This window comes from Bidens hawaiensis, unplaced genomic scaffold (assembly GCF_021521415.1).
Source record: "Bidens hawaiensis isolate Kalapana, Puna unplaced genomic scaffold, B.hawaiensis_p1.1 tig00013761_1, whole genome shotgun sequence".
Lineage (NCBI taxonomy): Eukaryota > Viridiplantae > Streptophyta > Magnoliopsida > Asterales > Asteraceae > Bidens > Bidens hawaiensis.
In genome coordinates, this window is record NW_027492175.1 from 298458 (window position 1) to 320718 (window position 22261).

General features: G+C 43.3%; 2 protein-coding genes across 2 annotated transcripts in view; both read right to left on the bottom strand.

Moving 5' to 3' along the window:
- LOC143544858 (large ribosomal subunit protein P1-like) overlaps window positions 1–22172 on the bottom strand; it is a 49569-nt gene extending 27397 nt beyond the window's left edge. Inside the window, exon 1 of the mRNA XM_077036849.1 lies at window positions 22007–22172. Within this exon, the coding sequence (XP_076892964.1) occupies window positions 22007–22075 (69 nt within the window). The 5' untranslated portion in view covers window positions 22076–22172. The remainder of the gene's footprint in view (window positions 1–22006) is intronic.
- LOC143544870 (uncharacterized) lies at window positions 19848–20514 on the bottom strand. Its single transcript, XM_077036860.1, has 4 exons — window positions 20503–20514; window positions 20357–20411; window positions 20016–20245; window positions 19848–19916 (listed from the first exon to the last, which is right to left on the bottom strand). The coding sequence occupies exons 1-4, from the start codon at window positions 20512–20514 to the stop codon at window positions 19860–19862; spliced, it is 354 nt and encodes a 117-aa protein (XP_076892975.1). The 3' UTR covers window positions 19848–19859.
- Window positions 22173–22261: the final 89 nt, after the last annotated feature.

Consider the following 22261-nt stretch of genomic DNA (forward strand, 5'->3'; position numbering starts at 1 on the left):
TGTTGGTGGTGTTGAAGCTTTAATAGAAAAAATTTGTGATGAGCTTGGGTTAAACGACGATCAAAACCCCTATTATAGCCAAACTTTAAAGAATGCTTTCAACACCACCTTATCAAACATGTATGATGTCTACCTTACAAAATACGGGTCGTCTTCCCAAATTCATGACTCGTTTAGAGCTGTTGCCCAATCCCAATCCCAAACCGACCTTGAAATGGGGATGTACTACATGATTTGGGAAGACGCCGGTAAACGTCAAAGGGTAAACACCCCAAGCAGTGAACTTAGAAGGTATGGTGGTACCAACTTTGTGAAACACATGACTCCGGATGAATTTAGAAGTCTTGATTTGCTGGCTTGGTGGAGAGGTAAGGAGGATGAGTTTCCGATCCTCGCCGCCATGGCCAAAGATTTACTAACGGTCCAAGCTTCCACGGTAGCTTCGGAGTCTGCTTTTTCTGTTTCTGGCAGGGTTATATCGATTAGGAGGACTCGACTCACTGCACCAGCTATAGAGATGTCGATTTGCTACAAGGATTACTTGGACTCTTTAGATAGGGCACAACATCAACGCTCACTCGAGGGGGAAATGGAGTATGAAGCGGACTTGTATGAAGAGGAGGTCAATGAAGGACACACTCAACCAATGACCGATGAAGAAGCCGCGTACGACGATTACTTAAGAAATAGCTCGGGATCGGGTAGCGAAGAAAATTAGTTAAAGAAACAGCAAACATGGAGGCAAATCATGAGTAAGAAACAGCAAGTTGTTCATGTAATCGTGTCTAAGCATTCTTTTTCCTAATATGTGCTCTTATTTACTTGTTGATTTGGATTTTTCTAATTTAGTTAAAGAAACAGCAAACATGGAGGCAAATCATGAACAAACTGCGATTGGGAACAACAGGAGCATCTGCTAGTTCACGATTTAATGTTTGTATTTTTGAGTTAAATCATGAACAACAGTTCTTGGCAGAGATTTCTTCAGTGTTAATGATTTAATGTTTGTATTTTTGAGTTACGAATATGCGATAACGATTTAATGTTTGTATTTTTAATGTAAAAACTATAAATGAAAGTTATGTGTTTTTAATCTTTGGTTTGTTGAAAACACATTCACCAACACACACTCATACTCATCTTCCAAGCAAAGAACCCTAACAACGAAAGCAAAGAATGGCTTCGGTCAGTCCGTTTTGCCTTGTAGTTACCGTTTTGCCTTGTAGTTACCGGTTTGTTTATACTGTGAAAAAATAATGGTCTTCATTAAGTACAAAATATAAAAACAAATATTCGTATTTGAAACCGCGAAATTTAAAAAAAAAAAAAACCGGTTAATAAAAAAAACCGGTTTATTAACCGGTTCTAACCGGTTTCTAAACCGGTCCTAACCGGTTAGACCGGTTAGGGTTTTGACAGAAAAAAACCGGTTATTAACCGGTCCGGTTATTAACCGAACCGGTTTTTTTCCGGGCCAAAAAAAACCGGTCCGGTTAATAACCGAACCGGTTTTTTTAAAAAAACCGGTTTGTGCACCTCTAATACCAAGCCTCTACAAACAAATAATATAAAAAAAACAATTTAAGCAATGTAAAACTAGAATCTAAAATCATGTTTACATAAAGGACAAAGACTTACCACGTCTGCCGTGTCCAGCTAACGCGGCTTCCATTTGACCGCAGTTGTAGTCGTACATAGATTTTGTTGGCGACTCATACAGTACTTTCCACCAGTAATTGAATGATTTAGAGATATCATCCTGGAAAAGACTCTTATGTTTTCTCTGTATGTTCTGCATGATGTGCCACCTACAAAGGTTTTTGGTAGCATTGGGAAAGACTGTTTTAGGATGACACGCGGCTCCCTGCAGTCGACGAGCATGTCTTTAAGGCGTTCAAGGGCCCATGTGAAGTTACACTCTTGCTCCCTAAAGATAACTGCGTGCGCAATACAGAAAGACTTTGATGTCGACGTCACACCAACAAACTGAACGAACGGCCACTTGTACATGTTGGTGTTGTACGTCGTGTCAATCAGAAGCAAATCTGGGAACGCACGCCACATGGTATGCGACTTCTCGTGAGAAAAGAAAACATTCTCCGTCCTATTGGTGGAAGGATTCTCCCATGTGTAAAAAGTAAACCCATGGGTTTGAATAAAGTTTTCAAGTTCCTACGTTGGGTTTAACAAAAAATTAATAAATATTACAAATATTCTTATTAAACATGATTATTATAATAAAATGATATTATTAATAATATTCTTATTAAATCTTACAGAATATATATTTTTTATATATGATAAAACAAAACAATATATATTCAAAATAATATATATTAAAAAGACACTTACAAAATAATAATGTTCTGACAACAAGTACCTGCATGGGGGGTGTCACCAATTTTATCTTGGTCACGAAGAACCTTCATGACGTTGTTTATATCCCTAGTAATACATTTGTTACCGGGAAAGCTTTTCTTTAGGGCTGACTTAATTTTAGCAGGCCTCAGACCCTACCTATGCAACGTCGCAACCATATTAATTTCCTCGTCGGTAAGCTTCCTTAGTGTCGGGTGCCCCTCCTCAAACAAAACGGGATCGTGGTTGTGCGTCTCGTTGACAACCTCTACCTTCCAACAATCACCTGGCGCGTTGTACCTCCCGACAATTTTAAATGGACAACCCCTTTTAATACTCCCGGTATGCCTCACCGTTCCCTTGAGTTTTGGTTCCCCACCTCGATTGCATACAAGTTCAACACTTCTCTCCTTTGAACGTTGGGCTGAGATAACACAACCATGCTCACATCCTGTCTTCTTAGCCCAATCCACCAACTCAGCAACATAATCAAAATACTGATATCAAGCAATGTAAATAAAGTAATATTTAGTAACGTGTTGAAAAATAATAATAATAATAATTTTTTTTTTTAAAAAAATATGTCATACATTATTAGTTACATAAGAAAATGAGGTCTCCCGTATGAAACGATCACCACCATTATCATCATCATCATCATCATCATCATCATCAACATCGTCATCGCCTCCTTCGCGATGACCCTCTTAAATGCCATCAACGACGTTGCTCGTGACTGGTCTTGACATGTATGGTTGCTCTCTTAAAGGTAACTGGTACGAATTCTGAGTTCCGTAATACGGACCGTCTACATGTAACTGCTGCGAAGACTGACCATAAGACTCCTCGACTCTGGCCTCATATGTATTAGACGATGTCCTATTATCCTCCGGCCACGAAGGGTGACTACCACCGTATATGATATACCCCTGATAAAAAATATTTTGGCAAGACAACGTATAATATTTAAAAAATAACTAACGCGTTGTTGTACTATATAAACACACTAAATAACCTGGTCAGGATTTGGTAAGTCGTACTGCTCGATATTTCCATACCCCGGCTCATGGTTCAAGTCGGGAAGTTCATTCAAATCTGGCAAGCCCGACTGCTCCGGCTGATCGTTGTATGCGTAGCCCGACTGCTCGTCGTTCCCGTCACCAAACAAAATATCATATAAATCCATTATAGTTTAACAACACAAAACACAAATACTTTCTATATCTAATCAACGAAAAATATTGTCTACAATATTTTGATGATATATGAGAAATGAGCATGATATATGTAGAGAAAGGGAGACGGATGTGCCAAAATTAAATTATTGACTTGATCAGCGGCGGATCGATCGATCCTCGGCGTATTAGGTACGGTTTATGACGGATTTGATATGCCGATGTTGATGTGTACTTGATAAGCGGCGGATCGCTCAATCAGCCGCGTATTTGATACAAACATAATAAGACAAAACATGTTGACATAATAGGACAAAAAGGTGTGATCCGTGACGGATCGGGCGATAAGCCGCGTAGTGGGTGGGTGTTTTAATTTTTGGGTGGTGTCTCTAAAATCATTCTTTATTTACATATAATAAAGTAATATAAAGAAAGTAATCACAATGACACGTTGTCATATTATTATTATTATTATTATTATTATTACTTTCTAATTCTATAGTTTCAACCGAAGAATCATGGTTTAGAGTCTAGCTCACCTTAAAACATTAAAGGTTACAAGATCGCAAGTTCGAAGATTTAAGCTAGAGATTGTAAGGTTTTCAGTTTGCATTGGATCTAAATCGTGTTTTATCTCAATAAATTTTCAGGAGGCGGATTTTACATGAAACTAGAGATGGATTAGCTTAGGCTACCATGCGTTGTCTGCGATTGCGAACGTACGGGATCGCCTTTTGCCATTAGGTTACACCTGGTTGGCCGAGCTTTTATACACTGGTCGTTAAAAAAGTAATGAACTGAAGAATCGTGGTCAGTTAACCGATGCATTCTTTGAGAATGAATATGATTTATGTATTAGTCGTCGTGTCATAACTTTTGTAACGGTTATAATTCAACCACACAACATACTCTAATATAATAAGTCTTTGGTTATTCATACACTCTTTGGCTTATTCAGACACCCAAGTCCACACACACAAGTCGTATGTGTCAATATGTGTCAGTAATGTTTGACCATAATCATCCGACTCGTATGCCATTCATATGACTCATATGAGTCTATACGAGTAGTATATGTGTAATGTGTCATACAACTAGATTTTAATACTTTTATAAGATTTTGGTTATTTCATCTTTTATTACTTTTTAATTATTTTTATGGAAATTAGGATACAAGTTGTGGAACAAAAAACTAGACTTTCGAACTTAAGTTCGCTTTTTAATTATTATTTTTTTGATTTACGATACGATTAAAAAATTATATAAAAAACAAACACTAGTATAATTAAAGATAAACATTACATAATATAAGTAGTTATATATTAGAGTACATTGTTTAATCATAGTCTAATCGAACAATCTTTGACATTGCACGTTTAATCTTGTATATGGTGTTGATGGGGTATGTGAGATTCATTTGTATAGGTGTACACTTGTACGTGGTGTGAGAAGAATTAACAACTTTTAAAATTTGGTTCGTGAGCTTCATATGAAATATTGAAGCTCCAGTAAAAATTTGACAATTTTCAAGTAGTTGGAATTTAAGTTTATGAGTTTTTTTTTTTTTAATTTGGCATTATAAAGGTTTATTTTCGTTTAAAACTCAAAACACATCAAACCAAAGCCACAACGTTAAATTTCTCAAGAAAAAACATAGGCTTACCAATCAAAAGTGATCATACCCGAAAAGAACCTTTTTACACATGATATAAAAATATAAAAAAAAAGAGTTAAAATTAGTCATGTAACATCAGTGGCGTAACCATAAAATTTTTTCCTACTGGTTCGGAAAATTTCAAGGGATAGACGATCGATTGTTTATCACTTAGATTTGGGTTTTCTACGGGTTCGATGTTGAAATGTTTACACGTGTGATGTCAAAATATCCTAATATATAATACTAAAACAAAAATTTGTACGAGTTTGGAAAGCTGCCTACGCCCATGTGTAACATGCTTTAAGGTGTTATATACCTTGAAAAACTCTCGCTTTTATTACATTTTGCTTTACAGAATCATATGAAATCTGAGATTTGATTGTCTAAACATGCTTTTAATCACAGTCTATTAATTCTTTGATCACTGAATCAAGATATTAAATTTTCTTTTCCAAACATAAACTAGTTTACCTGCACGTTATCATATCTTTCTATATATTATATGCATGGATTATGTGGAGTTTGATCTTGATACTTGTCATCTAAAAATCATCGTTTGATCAAAACGAGTGTTAATCAAGATCAACGATGCGTTATTTCAATATATTTTATCCAAAATGTAAGAAAAATATGTCCGGGGACATTACTCTTGTAGGGGAAAGTTAACGTGCAAATGATATTAACGTGTTAATTGTGAGAATCAAGTAGATATGTAATTACATCATAGAATATTCTATGATGTAATTACATAATTACACTACTTGTATATATAATTACTCTACTTGATTCTCACAATTAGCACGTTAATTTCATTTGTATTTGATTCAAACCTTACTTTTGTAAGTGTCCAACTGTCCAACTTGATCATTTGAACACTTGTTTAGCCATGAAATGGACTTCAAGAACAAGCTAAGTGAATATGAAATGACTAAATGAGTATGAAATGAGACTGTGTTTATAAGATGAAAGTAAGTTGGAGTGCTAGGAGGCTTAATGTTGTGCAACTTGATGGCAGATAAGTAACTATTTAATTACATTTTTTTCAACCCATATAATTATACAAGCACTATTTTAGTCAATGTTGTAAAAATTGCTAGTCACTAGTTGGGCGGTGGGTTGGAGACTAGCGATTAATCAGGATTAATCAGATCGTATTTTAATGTATAATTGTTAGTTTTATATATAAATGCATACATTTTTATATTTAATTTTCAGTTTTATACACACACAAACATATTTTGGCCGGTATCTTGCTAAAATCGTTGGTTTTTGCTGGAATCATGCATGAAACCACTGATTTTGGTCAGATACTTGCGCTGATCTTGGTCGGAATCTAGCCAAAAACCGCCAATTTTGGTCGGATTTGACCATTGAATACTTGCCGAAACAGCTGATCTTGGTCGAAATCTCGCCGAAAATCGCCAATTTTGGTCGAATTTGACCATTGACTGATTAATTGGCCGACTATCCCAAAGTTAACCAGTAAAGTGGGGACTATCGATTAATTGGGGATTAATCGGTGCCTAGTCGGGATTTTTGCAACACTTATCCTTGTTACATATGTTTCACATCTTTTTATGATTTTATTAAAACCAACCCCTCAACTTCTAAGAACTTGATCATAACCTAATCAACAGCAGCAATAGTTCCAACTAGAAAGCGGAAATGTAATATCGTTTGGAGGGGTACTTCAATTTAACGGTTGTCAGAACTCAGAAAGATCGGCCAAGAGATCGAAAGGATACTACCGTCGAAAGATCAGCCGACGATAAGTAAATTAGAAGACCCAAAAAAAGGAACTTGAAGAGGTCACAAACTGGTTTGAGAACTTCAGTGCTAGCTTCTTTAATTTTCACATTTAGGCTTTTGAGTAAGATACTGAAGAAACACTAAGTGAACCCTGGACAGATTATAGATAATCTGGGGGTTAAGTAATGTTTCCCACGGATGAGATCTAGCTGAGAAGGCTGTTCTTCAGGAGACCTGCAAAACAGACACCGTAAGCTCGTCACTGAGAAGGGGGGGTTCCTCCTTGTGACCACCCTCCGGCGTGAGAATCAGACTAGGTTGCTCTGAATATAAGAGTATATTGAGAGATTGCTAGATAAGATTGAGATATCAGATGATCTTACCATTCCAAGATGTTGGAGTATTTATAGCCGAAGGTAGGTTTCCAAGCAGGTACAGCCGGCTGAATAGTATTCCTGTTCTACCAACAGTGGATTATGCACAGGCCATACTGGTTGGTGGATAAGTTACGGCCAACAGTAACAAAGTCGGCTGCACTATTCCACCAACTGTAGATTATGCACGTCCCACCTACTGTGGATTATACGCAGGCCATGCTGGTTGGTGAATAGGTTACGGCCAACAGTAACACTATTCTACCAACTGTAGGCTACGCACGCCCGTCAGTAAGAGTTGGTGAGTAGGCAGCGGCTAATAGTGACAAACAGTACTAGAGGGTGCTCCTCCTCGTACTGTTGTCGGTGAGCTGTCACCCTGTGATTGGCTCATGGGTTGTTCTGGTCAGATCGTCTGTCCTATCCATACCTTGGTAGGTATAGTACAAAAGATCTTTCAGAATCATACGGACTGGCTCATTTTGGCGGGATTGTTCCCGCCTTGCTCATTCCTTCATGTGACTACTGAAGTAGCTATTGCCTTGTGCGTGTAGCCCTGCTGTCTGCGGGTAGCCTTCCCTGATGGCTTGTATCCGCAACTGCGGGAACAGGCGGGGTACTTCACCACTGGGAGGCTTTCCCTGCGTGTACAGCTTGCGTACAGCGCGTAAGATTCTATGAGCATGGTGGGTCCTGCGGGAGCAGATGGCCTTTGCGCAAACGTCCCTATTCAAGGTGAGTCTTGCGGGACCAACTGGTCTCTGCTGGGACCTACCTCTTCAAGTCCCCCCAGTCCAATGTTCTTCTCATGAATGTTTAATAAAGTGAGGTGAACTTTTGGACTTTAAGCAAGGGGTTTTGAAAAGGGTTTTTAGTTTTAAGGTTCTCCGTGGGGATTCTTCCCGCGGGTTTCCTAATGTCACTTGCAAAAATTCCCGATTTTTTTGCTTGATCTTTGGGTATGATGCGGGTAGGTATGTAACCTTCTCGCAAGTCAGGAGCGTTGAGTCTCACTTGTGTGGATTCTCCTTGAGGTTTTAGTGGTTTTGAACATAGTGATCAATTATGTTTAAACCACCAATTCCATCCTGGAGCCTCAAACAATGTAGTTCTCGACGTTCCCGCTATGCGGAGATGTTATTTCCGTTTCCGCAAGCATTGCCCAGAAGATCCTTCTTGGTTTCAATTCCCTGCGGAGCGCTAGGTATGTGAAGGGTTTTGCCTTAACACTGTACCCGCGCTCGTCTTACGGTTACTTTACTTTCAAGGTACCCTTGGCGTCAATTCCCTGCGGGTGCTAGGTATGTGAAGGGTTTTGCCTTAACATTGTACCCGCACCCGCCTTATAGTTACTTTGTTGCCGGGGTATTCTTGGCTTCAATTCCCTGCGGGTGCTAGGTATGTGAAGGGTTTTGCCTTGACACTGTACCCGCATCCGTCTTATGGTTACTTGGTTGCCAAGGTAAGGGGTATTTTCCCGCTTATTTTTGAATCTTTTTGAATTTTGAATTTTGAAATTCGAAAGGTTGGTGAGGATAAGAACAGTCCAAACATCTGAAACGTCGTGCGACGGTTTCTTCTGACTGTGTCAGGACGTGCAGGAAGTTATGGTGACGTGACAGTACATGGTCATTCCAGACGCTTTTTCAGGCGCGTGGGCGCGATTTTTTGGGCGCGTGGCCGGAAATTACTGGCACGCGTCTTTTTGACAGCTGTTGCCAGCTTGCTTTTTGCCACGCGTCATAGTTTCATTGCACCCTCGATTTCTCTCTCCTCCGCATTAAATTCACCGCATTAATTGCGATTAGTATATAAAGGGGGAGAGGGTCCTTTGTAATTCACACCTTCACCCTTCTCTTCTTCTTCTTAGCGATTTCCGGCAAATACTCCCCTTTTCAGGCAAGCATTTTCCCGAAATCGCTTTCTTTCTGCAAGATGTCTTCACATGATCTCGAGTCTACCACCGATGACAGGAGTACTGCTGGTGAGTGCCAGTGTGCTCTGCCCGGCGATCAGTACCGGTATGTTGTTAGGAAGTTCATGCTCGATCCTTTCGAGCCTGAGTTTCCTGAACCCCATCAGACCGTGTACGATGCCCCCAGAGGCAAGATCGGGGTTTATGCAGCATTCTTTGTCTATGGGAATCTTAGGTTCCCATTGACAAAGTTTGTTTACCGTGTCCTTGAGAGGCACGGTGTTCATCTGACCGAGTTGCACCCCACGGCGATCGCCAAGATTCGCCATTTCGAGTGGGTGTGCCGGATTCTGGGCATTGAGCCCTATGTGGACCGCCTGATGACCTTCTATACTTGGAGGTGCATCCAGGGGTGGTACACCCTGACAACCCGGATCAAGGGTTTGAAGATTTGCGCGACCGAGCGCAGTCTCCGATCGTGGAAGCGGGAGTTCTTCTACATTTCTGCCCGCGCCATCCCCATTGCCATGAAGTTTAAAAATGGCCAGGCAATTCCAAGCCACCACGCCACCAACTACCAGGAGGCGGAATGGTTTGCGAAGATATCCCGGGTCCAATCTCCGGTTTACCGGTTTGCGGAGTCCGGGATGGTGATGCTGGGGATGAGCCGGGTATGGAAGGAGGCGTCTCAGGTTCCCATCCTTCTCGAATACGGTTTGAACTCTACTCCTTATGGTATGTCTTGTCTTTCTTGCTGATATGAGTTTGTCTTCTAACTGTTTCTTTTCTTTCAGAGGGGAACAATTTGGAGTCGCTCCTGTACCCGCGGGAAGCTGACGATCCTGTGCGGGTGGGTACTCGTGCTCTTGACGAGAACGAGTTGCCCATCCTGGAGCAAACAGCGGATCGGTTTGTGGAGGTCTATCCGCTGGGCCACGAGATCCTGAGCCACCGGCGGCCAGGTAAGGCGTTATTCTCTCCTCCACCCCTCAGTGCTGTACCCGCTGCTGGAATTCCTTACATCCTGTCTTCTTCTGAGGAATCCGCAGATGGTCCTCCGTTAGTGCGGAAGAAGAGGGCTGCCGGCGGGAAAGGGAAGGAGAAGGCGGCCTCCACAGCCGATCCAGTGCTCCTATCTGACACTGAGTCAGATAGTGAAGAGGTGGCGGGGAACCCCGGTGGTGAGAAGACCACTGTTCCGGTGGCTACGACTGTTACCTCCGGAGAACCAATGACGACGACGGTGACCGGCATCAAGAGACCGGCTCCATCGGGTTCGTCCCCGCCCGTCCGTACGTTTAAGCTCAAGAAAACCCGTAAGTACAATTCTCTTGGCTTTTATCTTCGTAGTTTAATCTTCAAGTCTTTTAAACAGTTTTCTTCTTTACGCAGGTGTGGATGTTGGCGCATTCCAGGGTGAGGGGCCGAGTACTACCTCTCCGCCAATGACGGTAGGCTTGGTCAGCCTACCTGAGGCGTCGACCCAGGCGCCTGCGCCTGCTTCCGCTGGTTCAGTTGCTCATTCTGAGCCGACTGTTCCAGTCGAGATGACGTCACCGCCGGCTGTGAGTGCGATTTTTACAGCATCCTTCACAGAGCCGGCGGTTACTTTTGCCGCGGATTCTGCGGGCAGCGACCGCGGCGGCGACCACGGCGGCTGCTACCATGCCCCCGCCATCGGCAACGACGGCCGGTCCCTCAGGTACGCGTGGGGCTTCTCGCATCTTTCCGCCACCTTCCCATCTGCCTGACCTCTTGGATGGATTTCCATTGGGTTCAGGTGATGGGTTCGGCGGCTATCGGCCTGTAATTGACCCTACAGGTGCGTAGGGTTCCTTTGGCCCTTTTTCACTTATATATTTTATCATCTTTTCCTAACTGCTTTTTGTTTTCTGCAGTTTCGGATTCCAATGAAGTGTATGTTCCGCGATGGAACATACGCCGAGGAACAACCCTTCGTACCCCTGTGGAGTGCGTGGAATGGGCTCGCCACGCTGCTCCGCATGGTGCGTTGGGGGAAGCCATGGCTAGCTACCAGGAGGGTAGGCTAACCAACGAGCTTCGAGTTCTCCAAGCCCGGATGCAGCCGTGCGTCGAGCTGCTTTGTCGTGAAAACGACAAGTTGAAAGCAGCTCGCGCCAAGGAAGTATCTCAAGCGCGTGCTCTTCGGGAGGAGAACCAAAAGCTGTCCGCAGCTGCTGCGGAGAAGGAGAAGGCCTTCAAGGCCCTCGAGGTTGAGGTTCAAGCGCGACTCGAGGCCCGCTCCAAGGCCGCCCAAGCTGTTAACGAACAGCTTCGGCTTGCTAAGGAGACTGCGAGGAACGCGACCGAGAGGGCCACCAAGGCTGAAGCCGTTGCTGAGCCTTTACGCGTGGAGAACGAGGAGCTCAAGGCCAAATTAGAGGCTCTCCAACGCGCTCATGATGCCTTGGCGATGGAAGATGCCAAGAAGCTCCAGGAGATCTTGGACCAGAGGGGCGTGCTTGACCATACCGAGCGGAAGCTTAAGGGCGTCGAAGAGGCTGCCGCAAAGGAAGTATTACTTGCCAACCTTAACAAAAGCGAAGCCGAACGCGCCTGCACCCAAGCTCAAGCCGCCCTTAAAGAAGCTCTGGTTGCCAAGGAATGGCTTCTTCGAGAAGCGTTGTCTCAGGTAAGTCTATCTTCATGTCTTCACGCTGTTCTTTGTAGATAGGGTGCTGACACTTGTATATTTTCTTATGTAGGTTATGCATCGGGTCTTCTCAGAGACATCCTACGACGATGCAATGAGCGCAGCCCTCAACGCTTCTCACGAGGATGGGGAACGGGTCGGCTTCCTGCTTGGTCTAGGGTTTGTTGAGAAAGGCGTCCCGCCATCCAACTTCCCTTTGTACAATGTAGATACCGAAGCCATATATGACCAAGCAGTAAATCAATACGCCGCCTTCCCGCATCCGGTGGTGGAGAAGGTGAATGAAATTGCTGCTGCTGATGACGGGCTACCTATCCTTAAGGCTTACCTTGAACAGCCACGCTCTACTGACGGCGCTGGTCCAAGTGGAAGTGGCCCTGAAGCCTGATCCTGAAGATCCCTTCCTGCTGCTAGGATAGATTTAGTTTGTATAGATTCACTTTCTTGTAGGCGGGTAGTCACCCAGCCATTGTAACGAATATTTATGAAATGTAAATCTTTGTGCGGCTAAGACCGCTTGATTCATTGGATTCCTTGCTTTATAAACTTTATGACTTGCATTCTTTAGTTTAAATTAGCAATTTTCCAAGTGTTTAGGATAAGTTAACCTTTGAACGTGGTAGATAGGTGTGAAGTTTTGCTTCCTCCTTCGTGATTGTGCGGGTATGACCGTCACTTGCACTTGGTAGGATGGCTAAACTTTACCCATATCTGACCTGCGTGTAGGTTTTCTTCATCTTTGAGGATAAGTTAACCTTTGAACGTGGTAGATAATCGGTGTGAAGTTTTGCTTCCTCCTTCGTGATTGTGCGGGTATGACCGTCACTTGCACTTAGTAGGATGGCTAAACTTTACCCATATCTGACCTGCGTGTAGGTTTTCCTTATCTTTTTTTTTTTTTTTTTTTTTTTTTAGGATAACCTTTGAACGTGGTAGATGATAGGTTGAAGTTTTGCTTCCTTGTTTGTGATTGTGCGGGTAAGACCGTCACTTGCACTTACAAGGATGGCTAAACTTTACTTACATCATACCTGCGTGTAGGTTTCCCTTATTAACGTTGTGTTTATGCGGGTTTTTTCCGCCTTCCACACGTAACGACTTACTTCTTCCCGTTTACGCGGTGAATACCGGTATCAGTGGGAAGTTCATAAGTATAAAGGTAAACATATTATGAAAGGAGAATCATTTCCATTAGAAGTGGCTCTAGGCCTTTTCTTTACAAGTTTTGGAATTGACCTACATATAACATTTGCGTAATTGAGCTCCATTCCATGTTCTTGGGATGGGAGTGCCATCGAGCCTTTCGAGCCGGTATGCGCCCTTTCCCAGGATTTCTTTGATAATGTATGGCCCTTCCCAGACCGGGGCCAGCTTTCCCGGGCGCTCTTGGTTTGAAGCCTCGTTGTTACGCAGTATGTAGTCTCCTTCGTTGAAGTTGCAGAGTTTTACCCGCATGTTGTAGTATTTTTGCATTTGTCGTTTGTAGTTCTCTTCACGCACTGCGGCTAAGTCTCTGCGTTCCTCGGTTAGCATAAGATCCAACCGTCTTTCTGCATCATTGTCTTCTGGCTGACTCAAGACCCTTGGTGAGGGCAGACCAATTTCGACCGGGACCATGGCTTCAGTGCCATAAGTGAGGCTGAACGGGGTTTCTCCCGTACTGGCCTTCTTCAGCGTTCTGTTTGCCCAAAGGACGTGCGGAAGCTCGTCCACCCAGCCGGATCTGTGTTCCGATAGTCTCTTCTTGATGCCTTCGACAATGCTCTTATTTGCTCTTTCCACCTCACCATTACCTTGCGGGTGTGCCACTGAGGTAAAGGTGTGGGTGATTTGAAGTTCTTTTAGCCACTGTTGTAGCTTCTTGTCAGCAAAGTTGGTGCCGTTATCGCTCACCAAATTCTGTGGAAGTCCAAAACGACAAATAATAAATTCCCAAATAAATTTTTTGATATGTTTCGCGGTTGTTTGGGCTAAAGGTTTTGCTTCTATCCACTTGGTGAAGTAGTCGATGGCTACCACTAGGAACTGAACATTTCCTGCTGCTGTAGGAAATGGGCCTGTCACATCGATGGCCCACTTCTGAAATGGCCATGAAGAAGTGACTGGAACAAGTTCATTCTTCGGGCGGTGCGTGTTGGGTGCGTAAAGCTGGCAAGACCTGCATTTTCTGATGTATGCCAGTGCATCCGTATGCATCCCCGGCCAAAAGTATCCCGCGTTGTTTAGCTTGGCTACAACAGCGCGAGGACCTGCGTGTACTCCACAGATGCCTTCGTGTACTTCCCTTAGGAGGTAGTCAGCATCTTGGTTGTCCACGCATCTCAAGAGTGGGCCAAGAAAGTTACGTCTGTAAAGGATGTCGTTGACGAGCTGATAATTTAGTGCTTTACAGCGTAGTTTTCTTGCCTGTGTTTTTGACTCTGGTAGTGTTCCTGCTGCAAGGTAATTTATTATTGGTGTCATCCACGTTTCTGTACCGGTTTGGATGACACAAATTTCCTTGTGCGGGACTGATGGTGCTTCGAGGAGTTCAATGCGGATGTCCTTTCCCAAGTGGGTGAAGGCTAGTGATGCAAGCTTGCTTAACGCATCCGCAGATTTGTTTTCGCTGCGCTTGACGTGTATGACTTTACAATCATTAAAATCACGCATAAGGGTTTTTGCCTGGGCGAGGTACAGGGCCATTGTGTCGTTTACAGCCGTGTACGTCCCATTTATTTGGTTGGCCACTAGCATGGAATCCACGTGGGCTTCCAAATTTTTCACTCCCATCTTACGCGCAATTCTCAATCCGGCCAAGAATGCTTCGTATTCGGCTTCGTTATTCGTACTTGGGAAATCCAACCGAATAGCGTAAGTATATTCTTGGCCTGCTGGGTTGGTTAATTTTAACCCTGCGCCTGAACCCTCGTTATTGGCTGCTCCATCAGTGTAGAGTCGCCAGACATCATTGATGTCCTGTGCTGGGGAGGGTTGAGCCTCCTCCTGGCACTCTTTCTCCCGCGAAGCGGGGACTTCTGCAATAAAATCGGCCAGGACCTGGCCTTTTATGGTTGGTCTTGGTTTGTACTTAATTGCATATTCTCCCAATTCAATTGCCCATTTGGCTAGACGTCCCGATAATTCGGGTTTGCCTAGAACGTTTGAGAGTTTGAAGTTGGTGAGAATGGTGATTGGGTGGCCCTGGAAATATCGTCTTAACCTGCGTGAAGCGTGTATAAGTGCTAAGACCAATTTTTCGAGGGTAGAGTACCGGGTTTCTACGTCTGTTAGTACACGGCTAACATAATAGATTGGCATCTGGATGCCTTTTCGTTCTATTAGCAGGACTGCCCCGGTTGCTCTATCTGTTGCGGAAAGGTATAGGATTAACTCCTCTCCCGCTTGTGGTGCTGTAAGTGTTGGGAGTTCGATCAGGCGTGACCGAATCTCCTGAAAAGCTGCTTCCGCTTCTGGTGTCCAGCGGAAGTGCGTTTTCTTTAAGCAGTTTCTCAATGTTGACACGAAAGGAAACGACTTATCCGCATGGTTTGCCAAAAAGCGATTAAGTGCGACTAGTCGTCCATTCAGTGTCTGAGCCTGTTTGATGGTGGTAGGTGATTCCATTTTAACAATGGCTTCGACCTTTTCAGGGTTCGCTCTGAAGCCATCTTTAGTAACAATGACTCCCAAGAACTTCCCTTCTTCCGTCCCAAATGAACACTTGCTCGGGTTGAGCTTCATGTTTATCTTTCTGAGCGTGTTGAAAGTTTCTTCAATGTCTTTCAACATCGCTTCTGGCTCGGGGCTTTTGATGACCAAATCATCCATATAGACTTCCAAGTTTCTCCCGATTTGGGCATGAAACTCTTTGTCCATCAGTCGTTGGTACGTGGACCCTGCATTCTTAAGTCCGAATGGCATCATTTTATAACAAAATGTACCATCGGGCGTCCGAAATGCGGTTTTGTCCTGGTCATCTACGGCCATGTGGATTTGATGGTACCCCTTATATGCATCCAAGAAGCATTTAAGGCGAAATGGTGCCAACGAATCCACCTTAAGATCAATTTCTGGTAACGGATAACAATCTTTGGGGCATGCTTTGTTCAAATCTTTGAAATCTATGCACATGCGCCATTGTTTGTCATTCTTCGGTACCATTACGGGATTTGCAACCCATGTTTGATATCTACTAACGCGTATGATGCCTGCGTCAAGGAGTTCCTTGACTTGGGTTCTACACGCGTTAGTTTGTTCAGGCCCCATTACTCTGCGCTTTTGTACGACAGGCGTGACAGCCGGATCGCACTTGAGCTTATGCTCCGCCTTACTTCGGGGTACACCAGTCATGTCAGCTGGTGCCCACGCAAAGATGTCAGCGTTTTTCTGCAGTAAGCGTTTGAGTAAGGTGCGGGTGGGATCAACGATTGTTGGTCCAATGGTAACGGCCTGGTCGGGGTATTTGCCATTGAAGGCCCATTTTTCCGGTTCGGTGATGGTTGGTTTAGCCATCTTTGGTTTGGGTTTAGATGAGACAGATGCGATGCATACCTGGGGAATGCCATTGATCATCGCTACACCCTCAGCTGTTGGCCATCCCATCATGCCGTGGACTGAAGATACCACGGCGTTGAATCTTGCCATCCCGTCTCTCCCGAAGAGGATGTCGTACGTGTGGTGTGGCTTCCTCATCACGACGAAGTCCACATCCTCTGTGCGGGAGTGTTTTCCATCTGTTAGAGTGACGGGGAAAGATAGGATACCCAGGGGGGTTTCTGTACTGCCGTCAAACCCTTCCATTGAAGCGTAGACCGCTCCAGGCGTTCTTTGTCTTCATCATCCAGCTTGTCAAAGAACTGCCTGTACATCACTGTTGACGAAGCGCCGTTGTCAACAAGAGTGCGGGAAGTGATGTAATGCCCCAGCTGGCTTTTGATGACGATGGGGCCTTCTTTGCTGGGGCCTCCTGGCACTCGCGGGAAGCGCACCTCAGCTTCCTTCCACGCGCATGGTTCTGTCATTCGTCTTTTTCTTCCTCCGACCTTGCCATGAACCATGTTGATGCTGATGTCGACGGGCTTTCGTCCGTTACCTCTGTACCGGTTGTCATTCCTTCCTCCCTTCCTGATTGATGCCACGAGATGTGCAAGTCGTCCATCCTTGACAAATGCTTCAACAATGTCTTTCAAGGATGTGCACTCTTCAGTACCATGACCCTTTGTCCCGTGGAAATCACAGGACTTGCTTTGATCCGCATTAGGTTTCTGCCGGATCAATGGGGCTTTTGGCCATGGCAATTTTTCCGTGGCAAATATCTCCGTGACGCTCTTGGTGAGTGGCGTCCACCGGTTTTTTCGGTTTGAAGGGTGTGTGTTGTCCCTTCCGCCAACAAGAGGGCGAGAGCTGGATGAGGTGTCAAAGTTTACCCTTGAATGCCAAATACCTAGCCGCCTCTTTTTGTTCTGCCGGGCGGTCCTAACGTTGTTCTCCCTTGTCCTCTGCGTGTAGAGGTGTGTACTCTGGGGAAGATCCCTTCCCAGTTGCTTTTCCGTCTCGGCAAAGCGCTTTGCCGCCGTCATGATGGCATCCCAAGTTGATGGCATGCCATCCTTACCCGTCAATGTGCGGATAAGTTCTGGGTATTCGGCGCCTTGGATGAAGGCGGCGCGAACCAGATCCTCACTTATGTTGCCGAGACTTAGCTTTTTGGAGTTGAAGCGGGTGATGAAGTCTAGTAAAGATTCATCCTCCTCTCTCACGCAGTTGAGGATCGTCCACTGCTCTTCAGTGTACTTCCTCTGTTGGCTAAAGTGCTGGCTGAACTTGTTCTGAAAGTCCGCCCAGTCATATATGTGGTGGATCGGTAAACGATCGAACCACGCCCTGGCCGCTCCGACCAGAGTCATCTGGAACATGTAGCACCACGTGGGTTCCGTCCAGTTGCTGACGGTAGCCCCCGCAATGAACCTGTTCAAATGGTCGTCTGGGTCGGATAGACCATCATACGTGCCAATGTTGGACATCTGTTTGGCACTTCTCGGGGCGATTGCTTCCGCAATGTCCCTTGCGAATTTTGACTTTCCTGCATTTGTAGCAGTTGGTCTAAAGGTTTTGGAGAAGTCACGCGGGTTTCTCTCCGCGATTGGTTTAAAAGCTTCCCCAAAATTCCTTTTTGGTTGGACGTCCGTTTCCTTACGCTTCCCTTTCGCCTTATGGCGAGGGTTTGCGTCGGTATCGGACTCCAACTCGTCGTCTGAGTACTCGCAGTCACTGCTCATATTGAGGTGTTGGCGAGTACTGCCGAATTCGTCAGCCTGTTGAGCTGAACGCAAGCGTTCATCCAATTCGGCTTGGAATTCTCTTTACCGTGCTTCGGCCCACGCCTTCACTTGATCTAGTGTTTGGCGAGGGGCCCTTGTTCGTTTTTCCAACTGGGTGTCGGTGAACCCCAGTGGAATATTTACTGCACTTGCTCCGGCTTTGGTAGTCGGAGTAGTGTTCGTAAGGATTGTATAACCGCCGGTGTCCCCCCCAGTTGCTGGGGTTGTTACCGGGGTTTCTTGGTCGGTTACTGGCCTTTGGACCGGAGTAACGTTAACCATTTCTTCAGAAATTGTGAAAAAACTAAAATAGTTCTAGCTTTTATGCACGGATGGCGCCAATGAAGAAACACTAAGTGAACCCTGGACAGATTATAGATAATCTGGGGGTTAAGTAATGTTTCCCACGGATGAGATCTAGCTGAGAAGGCTGTTCTTCAGGAGACCTGCAAAACAGACACCGTAAGCTCGTCACTGAGAAGGGGGGGGTTCCTCCTTGTGACCACCCTCCGGCGTGAGAATCAGACTAGGTTGCTCTGAATATAAGAGTATATTGAGAGATTGCTAGATAAGATTGAGATATCAGATGATCTTACCATTCCAAGATGTTGGAGTATTTATAGCCGAAGGTAGGTTTCCAAGCAGGTACAGCCGGCTGAATAGTATTCCTGTTCTACCAACAGTGGATTATGCACAGGCCATACTGGTTGGTGGATAAGTTACGGCCAACAGTAACAAAGTCGGCTGCACTATTCCACCAACTGTAGATTATGCACGTCCCACCTACTGTGGATTATACGCAGGCCATGCTGGTTGGTGAATAGGTTACGGCCAACAGTAACACTATTCTACCAACTGTAGGCTACGCACGCCCGTCAGTAAGAGTTGGTGAGTAGGCAGCGGCTAATAGTGACAAACAGTACTAGAGGGTGCTCCTCCTCGTACTGTTGTCGGTGAGCTGTCACCCTGTGATTGGCTCATGGGTTGTTCTGGTCAGATCGTCTGTCCTATCCATACCTTGGTAGGTATAGTACAAAAGATCTTTCAGAATCATACGGACTGGCTCATTTTGGCGGGATTGTTCCCGCCTTGCTCATTCCTTCATGTGACTACTGAAGTAGCTATTGCCTTGTGCGTGTAGCCCTGCTGTCTGCGGGTAGCCTTCCCTGATGGCTTGTATCCGCAACTGCGGGAACAGGCGGGGTACTTCACCACTGGGAGGCTTTCCCTGCGTGTACAGCTTGCGTACTGCGCGTAAGATTCTATGAGCATGGTGGGTCCTGCGGGAGCAGATGGCCTTTGCGCAAACGTCCCTATTCAAGGTGAGTCTTGCGGGACCAACTGGTCTCTGCTGGGACCTACCTCTTCAGATACTTATGATATTTTTTATACATTTGATAGTTATAAATTAGAGTAAGAAGAATAACATAAATGATAAACCAAACTCCATAAACACCCATACAAAAAACCATGAAAAAAAAGTCATACCAATACTTCCCAAAATAAAGGTCACATAAGACATCACATAGTTTGAAAACCAAAAGACATAATCCCATAAGTCAGTAATAACTAGCATAATACGTGGCGAAAACGATCTCATACATATAAACCTAAAGGCAACCGGTAGTTAACTAAACCTTAGTAACAGAAAGCTTTTAATCAAACAGATTGCATACGAAATCATCTTCACTCTCATCATCTTTCGGATCTTCCTGCAAGACCATAAATTTAAAAAACAAGCATAAGTAACCTTTCAAAAAAATAACTTTACACAATCCAAAAACGAGAAAACAAACATTACGAAAATGTACCTTCTTTTCCTCAACAGCAGAGGCAGCAGCCGCTGCAGCTCCACCAGCAGCAGGAGCAGCAACAGCAGTGGCACCACCACCGCCGCCACCAACACCGACATTCATAATGAGGTCCTCAATGTTTTTCTTCTCCGCAAGTTTGGCAAACAAGCTTGGCCAGTATGACTCGCAGTCAACGTTAGCAGCCTTCAGAAGAGCAGCAATCTTCTCAGAATGCAGTAAACAGTTCACTTTTAACGGTCACCAAACCTTGCTCACATATAATAACAGTTCAACTGAACTGTCAGAATTAACAATTGTGTACACAGAACAGTATATAGTTTATGTATCTATGCATTAACATATCTGTATAGCCTTTTTATAATCATGCTGGTAATTTATACATGTGTATTTTAACTGCACAAAACTCACGCATATGAATGCCAGTATTCAAACTGTATCAAACATTCATAAGTAAATATTCCAAACAATTACATTATGTAGTTACATTGATATACATTCTGTATCTATGCATATGAACATATCTACATACTGTATATGTTTATGTTTATTAATTATAATCATGTTAGTGATATGCAAAATACATCATAAAAACAAGATCAAAACATCAATGCAGACAAAACACAAAGAACAGAATTCAAACATAAGATGCAAAGATCCAAACTGTATCAAACTATTATCTTCAAAACCTATATAATATCTTCCAAACAAATCAAAAGCAAATAAATATCATTTTAACACAAAAGCGCATGATCAAAACATATGATCGTAACAAAAATATTCTACCATAAAAACACAATATCATAATATCAACGCAGACAAAACACAAAGCACAATTCACAGATAAGGATGCAAGAATCCAAATCGTATAAAACATTTAGTAGTTTATCTTCAAAACTTAAATATTATCTTCCAAAACAATTATAGCAAAAAAATATCAATTTAACACAAAAGTACGTAATCAAAACATACAATCGTAAAAAACTCACAATTACTAGCGTTTCTACCAATTTCATAGACTAGGAGTGTAAACGAGCCGAGCCTAAGCTCAACTCATCTCATAAGTAGTTTTTCAAGCTCGAGCTCATCTATTTCTAAAGCTCGAGCTTGACTTGTGAGTAGTTTTTCAAGCTTGAGCTCGACTCGTTTACCTAGACAAGTAGTGTAAAGTGTAAACGAGCCGAGCCTGAACTCATCTAAACTCGAACTCGGCTCTTAAGTAATTTTTCAAGCTCATGCTCGTCTAGTTCTAAAGCTCAAGCTTAACTCGTTAGTAGTTTTTCAAGCTTGAGCTCGGCTCGTTTACCTATATTAGTAGTGCAAACGAACTGAGCCTTAACTCATCTAAGCTCAAATTCGACTCATATGTAGTTTTTCAAGCACAAGCTCATCTATTTCTAAAGCTCGAGCTTGACTCGTGAGTAGTTTTTCAAGCCCGAGCTTGACACGTGAGTTGTTTTCACGCTTAAGCTTTACTCATGAATAGTTTTTCAAGCTCGAGCTCGACTCGTTCACCTACTTTTTGTATAACATAATTCTATATTATTTACTTATCTTTATCACAATTTTAGAGTTAAGAATAACCATTACAAAAATATATAACTAACATATTACACAAAAAATAAATAAACAATAGCTTCGTTTAGACTCTCGAGCTGGCTGGCTCAAGCTCGACACCTAAATCTCAAGCTCAAGCTCGATCATACAAATATTAGTTAAATAATAAGCGCAAGCTCGATTAAAGTTTTAACAAGCCGATCTCGAGTAGCTCAAGAGCAGATCAACTCGCTTACATGTAAATAAGCTAACAAGTAAAAAAATCATAAAAAAAGCCAAAAACAATATAAAGTCAGATCTAGAACTTAGTCGCCATAATATTATATTTTATACACCTATATATTATTTAAATATTTAAATAAACATATTAAACTATAAAAACATGCAGACGCTAAATAACGAAGTAAAAACTCAATATAAATAAAACTGCTTACAGTGATCGGGATGCCGTCGTCGGCGAGAATCATGGTGGCGTAAGTGCAAGCAAGTTCTCCGGTAGACATCTTCTGTTAATAATAATAATAATAATAATAATATAACGAAGTTAGGGTTTCAATATTATTATAATAATATTTATAAGCTATTGTTTAATTTAAGAAGAGTAAAGTAAGAAATATATGAACGATGATTGTACGGTACCTTTGGTTAGGTGAAAACTTGATGATTTTACCGTGAATGAATGAATTAGG

Bases quoted from the DNA above. Each gene is read 5' to 3' on its own strand.
- LOC143544870 (XM_077036860.1), bottom strand. The intron at 20,246-20,356 runs GTTAATGCATAG...GACCGTTAAAAG, and splicing joins TAAAAAGGCTATACAGATAT to TGAACTGTTTACTGCATTCT. The intron at 19,917-20,015 runs GTACATTTTCGT...ATGGTCTTGCAG, and splicing joins CTGCTGTTGAGGAAAAGAAG to GAAGATCCGAAAGATGATGA.